General features: G+C 56.9%; 1 protein-coding gene across 1 annotated transcript; it reads left to right on the forward strand.

Annotated features, from left to right (window-relative positions):
• The first annotated feature begins 1,449 nt into the window (after nucleotides 1-1,449).
• DAND5 (DAN domain BMP antagonist family member 5) lies at nucleotides 1,450-4,493 on the forward strand. Its single transcript, XM_063109196.1, has 2 exons — nucleotides 1,450-1,776; nucleotides 4,248-4,493. Exons 1-2 carry the CDS (start codon nucleotides 1,450-1,452, stop codon nucleotides 4,491-4,493), a joined length of 573 nt encoding a protein of 190 aa, XP_062965266.1.
• The last annotated feature ends 11,434 nt before the right edge of the window (nucleotides 4,494-15,927 follow it).

Below are 15,927 nucleotides of genomic sequence, written 5' to 3' on the forward strand. Positions count from 1 at the left end.
AGGACCGGAGTTGCTGTCATATCAGATTGCGGGTGCGGAGGGTGGGGGTGGCGTCAGAGAAAGAGAGGAATCAAGGATGCTCCAAAGTTTGAAGCCAAAAAAAAAAAAAAAACCCACAAAGTTTGAAGACGTTGCACCTCACAGGACAGAACCGCCGTTAACTGGGTGTAGAGGACAGCGGAAGGACAGGTAGGGGGAGAGTCAGGGCTCGGCCGCAGCGCAGCCGAGTGGGACCTTCAGGTGGGCGTCGGAGGCAGGTGTCCCAGGCGCGGCCGCTGCGCAGTCCCGAGAGCCGCCGCCAGAGGGCGAGCGCGCTTCATCGCGACTCTCAGCTCCCGGGGGCGCGGGAAGGGCCGGCCCCGCCGCTTCTCACGGCCCCGGCCGCCTCGCAGCTCCTCACCTGGGTGCGAGAAGTGGAGCGCGGAGGTGCCAGGGCCCGGCTGGGACCCCCCAGGCGCCTCGGCGGCCCCACAGCCTGGGACGCAGCTCCCACCAGCTTTACTCGCTTCCAGCATTCCACCCCCCACCAGGCTGTTCCCACCGCCTCCAGTGCCATCTCAGGTGTCTGCAAAAATGTCACCTCCTCCGGGAGGCCTTCGCTGACCACCCTGGGGACAGAAGCCCCCCGGCCTGACCCTTTGAAGGTGCATCTCATTTTAATATCTTCTTAACACTTAAGACGGAAATCATCTTGTTTTTTAAAACAATTTTTCATCTTGTTTATCTTTTACTGTTTTCTGCACTACAATGTAAAATCTGTGGCAGTGAGGACCCATTTTCTGTCTCGTTCCCCTGTATCCCAGGTCTCAGAATTATGCTTGGCTTATAATAGACACCCTATGGTACTGCTGTGTATCAGCCTGTTGTTGTTGTTTTTTTCTTTCTTTCTTTTTTTTTTTTTTCAATCAGCCTGTGTTTAAGCTCCCTACATATTCTCTCCTCAAGTCCTCAGAACCCTATTAGGTAGGGACTGTTATTATCCTCATATTACAGAAGAGGAAGTCGAGGCCCAGAGTGGTTAAAGGACTTGCCTGAGGTTGCACAGCCAGGAAGTTGCAATGCTGGGATTGAAACCAGAGAAGCCTGGATGCAAAGTGCGATTTTGCTAAATGGGACCCCAAGATTGGAAAAGCAGCCCTCCAGGGGCACAGGCACTGTGCTCCTCAGCCATTATCTCCAGACCTGCCTTTCCTGGTCCCCACAGCCCACACACTGCAGGCCCAACCCCCATGTTCCCCACGAGGATGGGAGGAGGTGCAGGAACCCAGCAGGTCTGGATTTACTCTCCTACCCCGCTGTGGGTTTACAGAGGCACCTCCCAGGCTGCCCTGATGGGGTCAAGTGATTAAAAGTGGGTCCGGAGGTCCCAGACTCCACTCACCAGACAGCAGGGTCGACTGCCCAGGATCCTGAGCCCAGTTCCGGACAGAAGGACAGACAGACAGGAAAATGCTCCTTGGCCGGCTGACCCCTCTCCTGAGCCTGCTTGTTGGGACCTGGCTGCCCACAGGCTCAGGGAGGCCTGGACCCTGGGCCCGCCCACCTCAGTCCTGGGCTGCAGCCAATCAGACCCGGGCTCTGGGCCAAGGCACCCCAGTACCCCTGGTGCTGGCCTCTGCCCTCAGCAGCTGGAAGGCTTTCTTGGGCCTGCAGAAAACCAGACGGCTGGGGATAGGTGGGCTGCAGCATAAGCAGAAGGAGGCCACCACTGTGTCTCTGCCACTAGACCCGTGGGAAGTGACCCAGGAAAATTGCAAAGCTGTGCCCTTCACTCAGGTGCGTGGGTGTGTGGGCAGGGGGAAGGCGAGGGCGGGGTCTTGATGGTGGCAGAGAGCACAGGCTGTGGTCCCAGACAGGTCCTGCATCCTTCACCTAAATGTCTCTGAACCTCAGTTTTCTCCCTTGTAAAATGGGGCATAAGCCTCTCCCACCTGGGCCAGCGCAGTTGCCCACACCCTCGTCCCAGGCTTCTGCTATCCCCTACCACCCCCCAAGTCTATTTTTCCATTTAGCAGCCAGGGGGCGCCTGGGAGCACCTGTGTCCCTCCTCCCCTCAGAACTCTCCGTGACTCCCACCTTACTCAGAACCAAAGCCTGAGTCCTCCCTGCAGCCCACAAGGTCCTGCACTCTCTGACACTGTTACCTCCCCGATTTTACCTCCTCCCACTCTCCCCCTTGCTTACTTCGTTCCTGCCACTATTGCCTCCTTGCTTTTCCTCAGACACACCAACATTCTGTCTACCCCAGGGCCTTTGCACTGGCAGTTCTCTTTGCTTTAAGTGCTCTTCTTCCACCCACATATATCCTATGGTCCCATCTCTCACTTCCTTCAGATTTTTACTCAAATGTCATTTGTTTAAAAATGTGGCACCTCCCACCCCACTCCCTTCCCTGCTTTATGTCTCTGTAGCACACCTCATTTCCTAATACGGTATGAGGTTTATTTTGTAACTGCATTTATCATCTGCTTTCTCCACTGGAATGTCTGCCCTGTGGAGGCAGGGATGCTTACCTTGTTTTGTTCACTGCTATATTCCCGTCCCCAGGGTCTAGAGTAGAGCCAGGCACACAGTAGGCATTCAGTATTTGTTGAATGCATAATAGTAGTACCTGCCTCTTAAGGGCTATTGGACAGCCTGAATGAGATGGGTGTGAAGAGCATTGTCATGGCTGCATTCAGTTGGTTCTCCATAAGGGCCTTGGGAATTCATACAGTGTGCTGACAAAGGCTCGGGCTTTGGAGACAGGCACATCTAAGTTCAAATCCTACCTGAACTGATTTCTGTGCAACCCAGCAGGGTAAGTAGCTTCCCTTCTCTGAGCCTCAATTCCTCCCTCTGCAAAACAGATTAATAATTGTTGAGGAACCATGCAAAGTGCTTGTGACCATGCCGGGCAAGGTGTCAGTTTCCACGACCTACAGCTTGTTAATTGCTCAGCAAACCTTTAATGAGTCTTGGTGATGTGGCCTAGGACAAGAGACTCCTGGCTTGGAACCCAGCTACATATCCTCTTCCAGAGCAGCCACTGTCCCAGAGGGGCACGAAGGTGCTCTAAGGCTACCAGCCTCCTCAGCAGCTCATGGTCTTAGGCAAGGGACTTCTCAGAACCTCAGTCTCCTCATCTGTAAATGGGGATAATCATGGTACTGGCTTCATGACATCGTGGGGAAGATTGAGTTCATGAGTTAGGTGTTTAGCATGGAGCCAGCTCTTGTTATAAAGCACCTACTGGGGCTACAGCCATAAACACGACAAAGTCCCTGTCTTCACACTTATATTCTGGGAGAAAGGGACATAATAAAGCAACAGTCCCCCCGAAGAGACTAACTGTAAGTTGCTACGAGCACACAGAGAGAGGGATTAGAGCGCCATGAGAGAGGCCACCAGGGGGTGAAATTTCCTTTGGGGGTGCTTCTGAGGAAGCGAGGGGGTAGCATGAGTTTGGGGAAGGGTGGATGGGAGAGGGGTCCAGGTGGAGGGCACAGGGTGAGGAGGTGACAGGGCAGAGCATATGCAGAATTCTGAGTGGCAGGGAAGACTTTGGATTTTTTTAATTTTGTCACTGACTTGACGTTCATAGATTTTATTCTAAGGAAGACAGAAGCCTCTTTTGAGGGAGGGAGGAAGGTGCAGCTTTAAAGAGAGAAGGGTCATGATTTGGGGGTGAGATGGTAGATCCGCTCCGATGGAGGGGATCACAGGAGGAACTAACATTTACTGAGCACCAGCTGTACCAGGTAATAGGCTAAGGGCTTTCTGTTTCATTGTTCTGGGCTCTTATATGCCTTTTTTTTTTTTTTTTTTTTTTTTTTGGTGACTGTCCAGTGTGGGGATCTGAACTAGACCCTTATAATACTACCCCTTCTTGCTGTCCCTCAGCCTCAGGGGTGGCTTCCTGCTCGTGCCAATCCGAGGCAGTCTTCTCATTGCCTCCTGCTTGGCTTTTTGGTCCCTCTATCAAATTCCCTGCATTCATCCTCTCCAGTGAAAGGCCTAGAGTGGTTTCTTCTTTTCCTGGTTGAACTTTGATGATTTTACAAGTGAAGAAACAGAGGCCCAGAGAGGTTGAGTGATTTGCCCCAGGCCACACAGCCAGGAGATGGCAGAGTCAGGATTTGAACCCAGGCAGCCTAGCTCTAGCATCCACGCCTCTCAGACGGGGTGGAAGCGGATGGGCGATCATGCTCGCCACTCCAGCCCCAGAAGCCACGGCCTGACCTGTGTCCCTGCCTCTCTGGTCCCAGGTGCTCTCCCAGCCTGGCTGCATGGCCGCCCGCCTCCGCAATCACCTCTGCTTTGGCCACTGCTCCTCTCTCTACGTTCCCAGCTCAGACCCCACCTCGCTTGTCCTCTGCAACAGCTGTGTGCCCGCTCGCAAGCGCTGGGCACCCGTGGTCCTGTGGTGTTGGGTGGGGAGCCCAGCCTCCCGTCGGCGGGTGAAGACGTCCACCGTGCTTGTGGAGCGGTGCACCTGCAGCCCGAAGGCATGAGCTAAGCATCATCAGAGACTCACACCTCGGAGAGACGGGGGAGACGGACCGAGAAAGACGCTGACCTGGATGATGTGTGCTGGGTCAAGAGCCCAAAGACGCAGGGACAGGCACAGAGGTCCCCAAAGTCCTCATCCTGTTCCAGGGGACACTAGACACACCCCAGTTGTGGGGTTGGATAACCCACCATCATAGAACACGTGTATTGACTACATATTCTCCAGACCCTGTGCTAAGTGTTGACAGGTACTCGTGTAATTCTCAGCAGCCTAATGAGACAGGGTTAACATCGCCCCATTTTACAGATGAGAAAACTGAGACTCCGAGAGGCACAGTTAGTTGGTCACACATGCAGTAAATGGCACAGCTGGGATTCCAATCCAAGGCAGTGTGGCACCTGCTCTTAACCACTAGGCTGAACTGCCTTTCACAGAATGAGTCAAAGACACACTCCCAGCTGCAGGGAGGACAGACAGCCCCACCCAGACCAAGAGACACAGCAATGACCCTGTCCTAGGGACAACACCAAAAAAACCAAGGCAGGCAGGCAGACGCAGCTGCTGGGGAAAACTAAGGTCCCCGAGTCAGAGGCAGGACCCACGTGCTCCTGGCTGCCTCTTTTGATGGTGGCTGCTGTATTCTACCCTCCTCCCTCAGGCATTCCACAGGAACCATAAAGGTTGGCTAAGCCCAGCTGCGTGTGTGTGTGTGTGTGTATTTCTCTAACCGGGGTTCCCTGGGAGTGGGCGGTCCTGTGATGGGGTGTGGGCATTGGGGGGTGTTCCCTCTCCAGCTGGGGGGCAGGGTCTGTGGCAGGCAAGGGCAGCCTGGCTTTGGACGTCTGGAACCAGGGACCTGGCAGATGGGCCTGTCTGGCACAGACGCAGGGACATGTGGCGCTGTCAGTGTTGCCTCCAAATGCCCCCTGGAGTGCAGGGCAGGGGCTGGCCAGGTCCCCTTCAGCCCTCTTCCTGCCTCAGGAAGGAAGGCCTCAGGTGTGGGGAGCAGGAGGCTGAACCCACGGAAACAGATGGGCCAGTGGGGCGTGGGAGCCTGTGACCTCCGACCCTGCAGGCCTGTGCAGAGGGATGGGAACGGCCAGACAGGCAGCTCCCAAGGCCATGCTCAAAGGGCCCTGGAGAAGAGGGTCTTGGGGGGTCCCTCGGGGGGTGCGTCCTCTTTCCATCCTATGGGATTCTGTGCCAAACCCCAGGTGGCGTCCGAGAGGGCAGCTCAGCTCTGGCACTGGGGGTCCACCCCTCTCTGATGGGCACGAGGCGCCTGCTTCCCTCCCCCCACTCAGCTGTGCCCACCTCTTGCCAGCCAGGGGAGCCAGCTGGGAACCTTGATGCCAGGGGGGGCCTGGAGTCCCTGCCCCCTCCCAGGCAGTGCCAGCCGGCCCCTACCCCCACCCCCAGGCCCAGTAATGGGTGGGTAATGAGTGCTGGGGGAGCGGGGGAGGGTGGGGGATGCAGGTGCCACAGGCGCTGGCACGGGGGCCGCTAATCAGGTTTGCCAACGCCATCTGTCACCGCGCGAGCATCTGGGGCTCAAGGTGACCCTGTCACCCTCAGTTACAATTATGAGCTTGGCATCTGTATTAAAGCCCGCCAGCCGGCCAGGCAGGGGAGGGTTGGGGTAGGCACGGGGGTGCATAGTGAGTCCTGTCCCTGGGGTCCTGTTCCCAGGGGCTGCATGGCTGCCAAGACATGGGGTTGCTCTGCGCTTGGGGGAGTGCATGTATGTGTGTTTGCGTGTGCGTGTATGCACAAACGTCCCAGGTTCCACAATTCTGTGAGTGTGTCTGGGTGCAGAGCTGGGAGTTGTGGGTTTTTGTGTGTCTCCACGTGGTAGCTGTGTGTCTTGGAGTTTGGTGGTATGGAGACTGTGCGGGCCCACAGATGAGTGTGTCTCCATGCCGGAAGAGTAGGGTATGGTGGTTCTATGTGTCTGGGTGTCTGGGTGTACGTGTGTCCTTGTATGTGTGACTGTGTGTGTGTGTGTGATGCTATACCTCTGACACAGGCTGTGTGCTTGGGGGTGTGGGTCTGTGTGTGGGATCCTTTTGGAGTATCTGTGTCGTGTGTGTGTGTGTGTGTGTGTGAGTGTGTGTGTGTGTGAACACGGGATAGGTTGGGAAGAGGCAGCAGCTGAGAGAGGCTCTGTGTGGTCACTGTGGGCTCCTTTCTTTCATCTTTGATTTGTCCCAGCCCTACCAGCCCCTTCTGCATGGCTCTAATCTGGGGGCTCTGAACTGAAGGGTTCTGAGATCTGGATTTTGCAGGGTAGTCTCTGGATTCTAGGTTCTGGGTGGTTGGAGCTGGATTCTGGGTCTCAATTCCAGTTCTGGATAATAGGACATAGAGTTTTGGACTCTGCATTCTGGAGTATGGGCTTTGGATTTTAGATTCTGGGTTCTAAATTCTTGGATCTGGATTTTAGATCTTGGTACCATAGGAATCTAGATTCTGATGCTGGATTCTGGAATCACCGGCTCTGAATATGGAGTCTGGGTTCTCACTTCTGGACTCTAGGGCTCTGTGTGCTCAAACTGGGCCTGTCCTCGCTGCCAAAGCTTCAGGCTCTGCAACCGGGCCACCTGCCATCCCTGCCCCTGGATGTGTGCAGAGACTAGATATGGCCACCAGGGGACACCCTTGGTCTAGGTTTGGGCCAAGCTGACCCAGACTTGGAATTGTCAGGGGATATCCCTGCTGGGACTGGGGTGGGGCTTCACCTCTCTCCCCTTCCATCCCAGTCTCTGCTGGGGACTGATGTCTATTCTGACTCAAATGTGTAGAAGTGGATCCAGTGCCCCTACAGGCCCCCAAACGGCACTGTGGGACAGGGTGTCCGCCCAATCAATGCGTCTGACTCAGGGTTGAAGGAGCATGTGTTGGTGATGGAGTGTCTGAACTAGCCAGCCGCAAAAAAAAAAAAAAAAAGAAAAATAGTGTCTGAAAATGTGTGTCCAGGTGTGACAGTGAGGGTGCCCCATATGTGTGGGTGCCCACATATGAGCATGTTCCATGCAGTGTGAGCCTGTGTGATGATGTGTGGCCATGTCTGAAAGGGATCACACGTGTGACAAGGTGCTCACTAGACAGTGCACCTACAGGGCTGTGTTTATAACTGTGAGGTGTCACTCTGGTGTGGGGTAGGAGTTCCTGTGTCTCTGTCATATGTGTGTGTCTGAGTCCATGATTGTGTCACTTGGCATCTGTGGGTGTATCTATAGGTGTGACTGTGACCATGTGAGTGAGGTGTCACTGTGTCTTCAGTGAGGTTGTGAACTTTTGGGTGAGGGTGTCATGGAGTGTCAGGGACAGTGTCCTCAAAGGCTGGGACTGTGTGTTGATGTCAAAGGTTGTGTGAAGATGTGTAGGACAGAGGGTACGCCTGATGAGAGTGTCAAATCATGGCAAGTACAGATGGCACCCGGCGGGTGGGACCTGAGAACCTCGGAGGAGGGAGCTGGGGTCCCATCTGCAAGTTTCTCTCCCTTCCTTCCCCCATACCTGGGTCTATCTGACTCTCCATCTAGCTGCATCTTCCTAGCGCCTCTGGTTTTCTCAGTCTGGGGGTCTCTGTCCTCTGCCTCATCCCCTTCCCAGGCACAGTGCTGGGCACAGTGGGCTCTATGGCTGACTGGTGCTGCCCCGTCCCTCACCCCAGCCCTCTCTCTCCCATCTCGTCCCCAGCTCTACCTCTCCTCGGTCCTCTCCCTGTGTCTGTCCTTCTTTATTCGGGTGTTTCTCCCCATTTCTCTGTTTCTCCCACTTGGATTCCTCATGTCTGTCTCTCCCCGCTTCTGTGTCTCATTTCTCCCGTGCTATCTCCTCTCGCCCGTGTCTTCCCAGCCCCAAATCTTTTCCTGTTTGTATCTCTCTCTCCTCTTTTCTCCCCACACTCCCCTGCCTCGCTTCATCTCTGTCTCTCCTGATCTCTCCCCATATCTCTCTGTCTCTCATCTCATCTCTCCAGTCTTTGTCTCTCCCCACCTCTTGTCTCTCCCTTTCTCTCCATTTCTCCCCATCTCTGTCTCTTCCCACTCAGTCTCCCTGTCTCTCCTCATCTCTGTCTCCCCCAATATCTTGTATCTCCCTGTCTCACCCATCTTTTTCTCTCTCCATCTGTCTCTCCATCTCTCCTCATCTCTCCCTATCTCTGTCTCTCCCCATCTCTCGTCTCTCCCCACCTTGGTCTCCCTGTCTCTGCCGGCCCGGGTGGGTCCGGGACAGCCCGGCCCGGGCGCCGCAGCGAACAATGCCCCATTCAGGCGGCCCGCCGGCGCCATGGCAACGCGCCCGCCCCGCCCTCCCCGCGCGCGGGCCGCGCGTGCCAAGAGGATGCCATGGTTACGTCAAGCGCGTGCCCGCCCGCGCGCTCATGCAGGGGCCGCGCCAGCAGGGGGCGCCCGGCCGTAGCCTCTGCCTGCAGTCAGGAGGGGCGGTCATCCCTCCAGGGGCCTTCAGCCACTCAGTGCCTCAGTTTCCCCATCTGTGAAACGTCAGAAGTGGGCAGAGACTGTTTTGTGGGGGGGTGAGAGAGAGAGGAGAGGAGGTGTTCCTTGGGGATGGTTGTGTGTCTGTGAGTTTGTGTCTGCCAGTCAGTGGGACTCAACATTTGTGCAAATTTGTGAGTGCACGTTTGCACGCTCGTGTGGGTGTTTTATGACAAGTAGTTGGTTGTAGTTTGGGGTGACTGTCTGCCTAAGTGTTTGGAAATGTGTGTGTGTGTATTTGCATGCCTGTGTGTGATGGTGTCTGTGTAGTTTGGGTGTGATTGTGTGCTCATGTGTCTGTTGTCGTGTGACTGTGTTTGCACGTCTGGAATGTGTGTGTGTGTGTGTGTGTGTGTGTGTGTGTGTGTGTGTGTGTGGTGAGTATCTGTGGTTTGGGCATGGTTGTGTGGGTGTGAGTTCATGTGACTCTGTGCCTGTGTTGCATGCCTGGTGTGTGCGTGAGATGGTGGATGGCAATGTTGTTGGGTGTGATTGTGAGTTTGTGTGACTGTTGTATGTGTGTCTGGGGGTCCGTGTTCACAAACTCATGTGTGCTTATGCATAGAATTGGGTGTGGGCTCCAAGAACTGTGGGGGCCTGGCCAAGACCCCCACCTGAGGGCCTCCTGGAACAGAAGGGGGTGCCCAGCTGCCTGGGACCTCCGACTCCCCACAGGTTCAGAAGAGCCTCAGCTGATGAATATTCATGAAGCGGGGGGGCTGGCACCCACTGCCAACAGCTGCCTGTCCATTAGTCCCACCCACCCCTGCTCTATTTTCACTGAGTGCAGACAGGAGAGGGGGTGTTGGCATGGGTCTGTCCCTGGTCTGTCCCTGTCTCCAAGACTCTGGGCCTGGGGGTGTCCTAGGGACAATCGTGAGGGCCGTATCCGCAGGCCTGGCTGCTTGTTGGGGTGGCTAAGGGGCTATCTCAATGTTGTGACAGGCACTGGGGGGAGTGACAGTGTGTGACAAGATATCCTTGTAATCATGGTGTGGCTGTCACCCACTGTTTCATTGTAGCTCTGTCCAGGGACTGTGGGCGTTGTGTAGCTGTGTGAGCAAGTTTTGTGACTGTCACCTGCAACAGGGAGACCATGAGCATGTGTTGTCAGAGCGACTTTCAGCAGTGATCTGTACCCGCTGCCTGTGAGGGTGTGTTGTGTTCCTGCAGTGACTGGGTTGGTTCAAACCTTCATTGAGGGACAGCTGGGTGCCACACCCAGGGGATGCAGTGACCAGAGCTGCTTCCCTTCCTTGTGACCGAGTGGGACAGTGACTCCGTGTGGCCACGTGGCTAGCAAAGCTGCAGGGGCATGCAGACCAAGTATGTCAGTGTGCCTCTGCTGGCCAGGGTGATGATGCAGTGTGAGGGACAGAGTGTCAGAGTAACTGTGGGGATGTTTGAGACTGTGCGTCTGAAAGCACGTGTCCCTGAATTGTGGAGGGTGTGATGGTATTTCTGCATGTGATAGCGTGGCTGAGGGTGTGACCAACAGTGTAACCATGCATGTGACACTGTGTCAGTGACTGTGTGGCTGTGTGAGGTTGAAGATGTGACAGTGGTTGTTTCATGACACCAGCCAAGAGGCTATGATTTGGCCCCACCCCTGCCCCCAAGGCTGTACAAGGAGTAGGGTGCCAGAGAGAGGGGACTCCTGGCATGCGACTGGCAGCTGCCCGGCCTGGGGGTGCATGTCAGCCTGAGATAGGGACACCTGGAGACCCAACACCAGCTGGGACACAGAGCCTCACCCCTCTGTCTCCCCCTCCACAGGCTGTGTTTGGGGGAATGGCCTCCAGAGGCAGTAGGGACCAGCAGGGATGGAGAGTGGGGTACACTCCTCCAGTCTGGGTGCCTCTGGCCTGTGGCTGGGTGGCCCCTGATGCTCCAGCATATGTAGCTCCACCCAGGACTCACTGGGGCCGACCTTGCCCCCTCTGATACGCATGCCCTGGGCCAGCTGAGTGCTGCTGCCGGCCCCAGTGGCCATGTACAGAGGCCCCATTCAGCAGCCAGGGCCAGGTTTCCAGGGCGGGTGGGTCTCTGGCCGGCTGCAAATGAAATGTTTCCCCAACTCTTTCCTTCGTCTCCAGATGAGCGCCAGCCACAGGGGGCCCTGGCCAGGCAGTGCCGCCTGGGTGAGCATGTGTGTGTCTCTGTGTGACCTCGTGTGCGGCTACTGGTGGGCCTGCGTGTCCCCATCTATGACTGGGGGATGTTTTTGTGTGTCTTTGAGTATTAGCATGATCAGCTGTCGTGTATGTAAGCATTTTTGACCGCGTGTGTTTGTGTGTCCTTGTGTGCATGTGATTTGTATATCTTTGTGTGACTTTTTGTGTGCCATGTCTATGGATGATTTTGAAAACATCTATGTGTGTGACCCAATGGGTCTCTGCGGTCCCGTGGGAGAGTTTGTGTACCTTTTTGACTTTGTGGGGCTGTGTGTATCTGTGTAACTGGGCTCAACATGTGATTCTGGGTGTTTAAGTGTCTTGGTATGTCTTTGCAACTCAGTGTGGTATCTGAGTCTCTGTGGATGCCTGTGTGGTGGCGAATGTCTTTGTGTGTGTGACCTGGCTGTATTGGTGTCACTCTGTGGGATACTCCACGTGTCTGTGTGTCTGTGTGCTATTCTGGAAGGGTGCACGACAGCATCTGGGTAACCCTGTGTCTGTGTGTGATTCTGGATTTTATATGACCCCACTGAGGAGGAAGGTCTGTGTTTCTATGTGTTTGACTATGCCTGTGTGTGTCTTTGTGCCCCCGTGTGAATGTGATAGTAGGAGTCTGCTGCCTGTATCCACATTTACGCAATGTGGTCGTGGGTGTCCTGCCAGGTGTGCCTCGGGAGTGGAGACCTGTAACTTCCCAAGCCCAATCCCCCCTAGGGGCTCCCAGCCCAGGGAGAGGGGCAGTAAGCCCAAGGCCAGGACCCCAGGCCAGGACCGCAGAACACGCCCACCAGGCTGGGCAGGGGCACCACGTCCTGCCTGGAGAGCCTACAGCACCCGTTTCTCCCAGCCCGGCAGCAACCACAGCCCGGCTCCCTGCCTTTCCTTTGTGTCAGATGTTTGCCCACCTCCCCCGAGAGGCCTGTCCAGCTGCCAAGCAGCCCTGGAACCCAGCATTGCCCGGCCCCACCTCCCATGGCCCAGGATGTGGCTTTCAGAGCCCAGATGTTTCCACCCCCACCCCCACCGCTCCCAGCATCCTGGCCAGGTAGTGCCATGGGCCTGGTTCCCACTCCTCCCCCTTCTTCTCCCCCCACACACCTGCATGGTAAGAACACACCTGCTGCCAGCCTCAGCCAGGTGGGCAGCCCCGGCAGGGAGGAATGTGGGGGATTCCAGCTGTGGCATCCCAGCTGTGCCCAGCCCCCTGGCAGCGCCCTCCTCTCTTGTGATTTCTCAAAGGCCAGGTGTGTCCTCAGACCTGGGCTCTGGCAGGAGCTGGGGTGTCCTCCAGAGCAGCCCTCTGCCTCCCCATAAAAGCTCTCCCAGCTGACAGCTGTGGAGGGGGAACACAGTAAGAGTGTGTGTGTATGTGTGCACGAAGGATGGGTGCTGTGCGCGTAAAAAGGAAGGGTTGGGTGTCACGCACTCGTGTATGTGTGCGTGTGTGAACGAAGATTGCATGTCATGCGTGTGTGAAGCGGGGGTAGGATGACAATTCAGGCGAGCCCAGGGATGGGGGGTGCAGGGCCAGGATGACAATGAGTAGTGGGCCTGTCCAGGGGGGACTGGGTGGGGCATGGAGGTGGGTGGTCAGGGCCAGGAGGACAGGTCGGGGAGGCAGCCAGAGTTGGGGAGCTTCTGAGGGATGTGCCCTCTCCCAGTGTTTGCAGCGGGGCAGGGAGGAACTGCCTGGCTCTCAATATCTCCCCAATCCCCCAGCTCCGTGAAGTCTCCAGACATCCACAAACCCCTCCATCATTCCTTCCCCCTCCCCAAGGTTTTGCCCAAAGTTCCCTCCCCAAGTCCCCCACAGGCCCCTACTGCTCCACTGTCCCCTTTACCCAGGCCACACAGATGCCCCCCAAAATATCCTCTGCCCCTTCCCCCAGCCTTGCAAGACACCCACCCCCTCTGTTTCCCAAACCCCTCCTGGCCCACATGTCCCCAGCTTCTTGTCTGAGACATCCCAGCCTATCTTGGGCTCCCTCAAAGGCCCCTAGACACTTTTAGCCCATCCCCCCTCTTCTAATTCTCCTCCCCTCTGCACCCCTGAGCGCCCCCCAGCTTATCTTCTACCCCTTTCCTGAGCCATCCAGGCCTCCAGTCCCCTCAATCTCCAAACCCCTTTCCCGCCCCTTCCCCCTGCCCCTGGCAGCCTCCAGTCTCCTCCTGCACCCCCGCCCCGTCCCCATGTAGCCCCGCCCCTTTCCCCTAATGCCCCCTCGGGCCCCCCTCCCCTGTTCTTCCCCAGAGCCCCCTCCCCCTTCTCCCTAAGCAGCGGCAGCCCTGAAACTTTAAACGGTGTTAAAAGTTTCTGTTTACGAGAAGCCCTTGAATTTTTAAGGACATATCGATTCCCTCTGCCACGGCCTCGCATCAGCGGCGGCTGCAGGTGGAGGTCCTTACAGACCCGCGGGATCCCAGGGACCGAGGCTCCAAGCACTGCAGGATGACAGACACACGTACCCAGACACACCCTCAGGCACGGAGACCCCTCACTGACACACATGCTCACAGTAATGCACACAGACTGATATGGTGTGACACAGACCCACGTCTGTGACACATACACACAGAGACCACCTTCCCTGACACACACACACACACACACACTCACACACAGAGACACACAGACATGGCCTGACACAGAAGACCCACATCTCGGACACAGACATAGAGCCCCCCTTCCTGACACACACACACATATACCTAGTCACACACACTGACATGGCCCGACACAACACAGACCCACATCTCTCACACCCCCCATGCACCTGTGTACACACAGATCCTCATTATCACTGCCCCAGACCCACAAGGACCACCCCAGAGAAACACACACCTAGTGACACACAGGGACACTCTCTGCCCTACTACCCTAATCACAGACAGACCCTCTGGGGCCCTGGCACACATCACATGCACTGACACTCGCCGCTGACAGAAAGACCTTTGGGCTAAAACACAGTCACTCAGGGACCTCCACTGCTGGCACTTCCTGTCAGACCCCAACCCCCATCAATTGACCTCTACACCTGACACCCACTGGAGTGGCAGCCCCACACCCCCCAGGGTGGGGTCTTTTGTCTTATTCCCTGCTATGTTCCCACCTCTGACCCACAGACACACCCAGGTGCACAGTCAGACCCAAGTCACCACTACGTGACACATTGAGCCACACAGAAGAGTCCTGGACATACATTGACCTCCATCTCTTGAGTGTCCCCAGAGTATGCTTGGACTCATCCAGGTATCCATGGACACACTGCCAGCCACCCTGCCTCAAAGATGTGTTGTGATCAGGAGCATACCCCCTCAGGGACATTCACAAACACACATCCTTGTGTCTGCTTGTGGGAACTCGATGGGCACAGCCACAGTAGCCCGTACACAGTGGCCCTGTGCACGCATGCACACACCCCCTCCCACTCCCCCTCCAACAGACAATGCATAGCTGAGAATTGCCACAGCTTCTTGGCCCAGGAGGACGAGCGAGAAGGTGCTGGCTGCACCTGGCAGCAGGAGGACGTCCTGTCTCAGCAGGAGCCGCCTGGGGGCTGTGGGCACTGCCTCCCGCCCACCCTGGGGTCACCTGAGGGCTCTGCTCCCGCTCCAGGGTCCCCACTACTTCTTCCCCCATTCTTTTCTGCTCTGGAAATGGGGATTCAGGTCTGGAGCCTCACTGCAGTGGGAGGGCCCCATGACCATTTCTGTCCCTGAGAGTTGGGACAGAATGTGTTATTAGTGCATCTTCTTTTTTTCAGTGTCATTCTGTGTGTGTGGTGTATTGTCACAACTGCCAATGTGTTTTGGCACTGCTATGTGTGTGTGTCTGTGTGTAGGAGTTGTGTGTCTATGGCGTGTCGGGGTATGGCTGTGATCATGTGCATGTCAGTGTTCTGCAGGAACACGTGTCAGCATATGTATATGTGTCAGTGTGAATCTGTACGTGTCAGCGTGCACTGGTGTGTCTTGGTGTGTATTAGTGTGTGTCCGTGTGAGGCCTATGTGGGCACGTGTCAGTCGGCATCTGGTGTGTGTCCATATGCCCTTCGTTGTTGGCATGCGTGTGCGTGGGGATCCTCATGTAACGGAGGGAGGGCCGGTATGTGGGTCTTGGGTGATCTCCTGGTGTGTCAGCGCGCGTGTGTAGGAGTTGTGTGCCGTGGCGTGTGTCTGTGCCGTGTGTGCGTTGGTGTCTGCGTGTGCTTTGTAGTCGGAATGTGGATCGTGTGGCCATGCCCTCCCTAGGTGACCCGTGTGGCGGGGTCCGAGCCCCGCTGCGTGTCAGCGTGTGTCTGCGTTGGGACGCTGGGCCAGCACGTGTCGGGGTGTCCGTGTCGGTGTGCGCCCCCGCGCGCGCGTGTGCGTGTGTGTGCGCGCGTGTGTGTGTGCGCGCCGGCCGCCGCTCCCCCGCCCGCGCGCCCCTCCCCGCGCCCCTCCTCCCGCCCGCGCCGCCCGCCCGCTCCCTCTCCCCGGAGTGCGCCGCTTCCAAACTTTGTCTAAACTTTCACTTTCACAGCGCGGCGGCGGCAGCGGCGGCGGCGGCGGCGGGCGAGGGTGACCGGCCGAGCGGCGGCGGCATGGAGTAGACGCGCGGCGGCGGCGGCGGCGGACGCGAGAGGCAGCGGCGAGCGCGGCGGCGGCGGCGGCGGCGGCGGCCCCGGAGCCGGCGGGGCCGAGCCTGCGAGCGGCGAGCGCGGGGCGGCGGGCCGGGCGGGCGCAGCGCGGCTGAGGCCGGAGGAGCCGAGCC

This window comes from Cynocephalus volans, chromosome 10 (genome assembly GCF_027409185.1).
Source record: "Cynocephalus volans isolate mCynVol1 chromosome 10, mCynVol1.pri, whole genome shotgun sequence".
Lineage (NCBI taxonomy): Eukaryota > Metazoa > Chordata > Mammalia > Dermoptera > Cynocephalidae > Cynocephalus > Cynocephalus volans.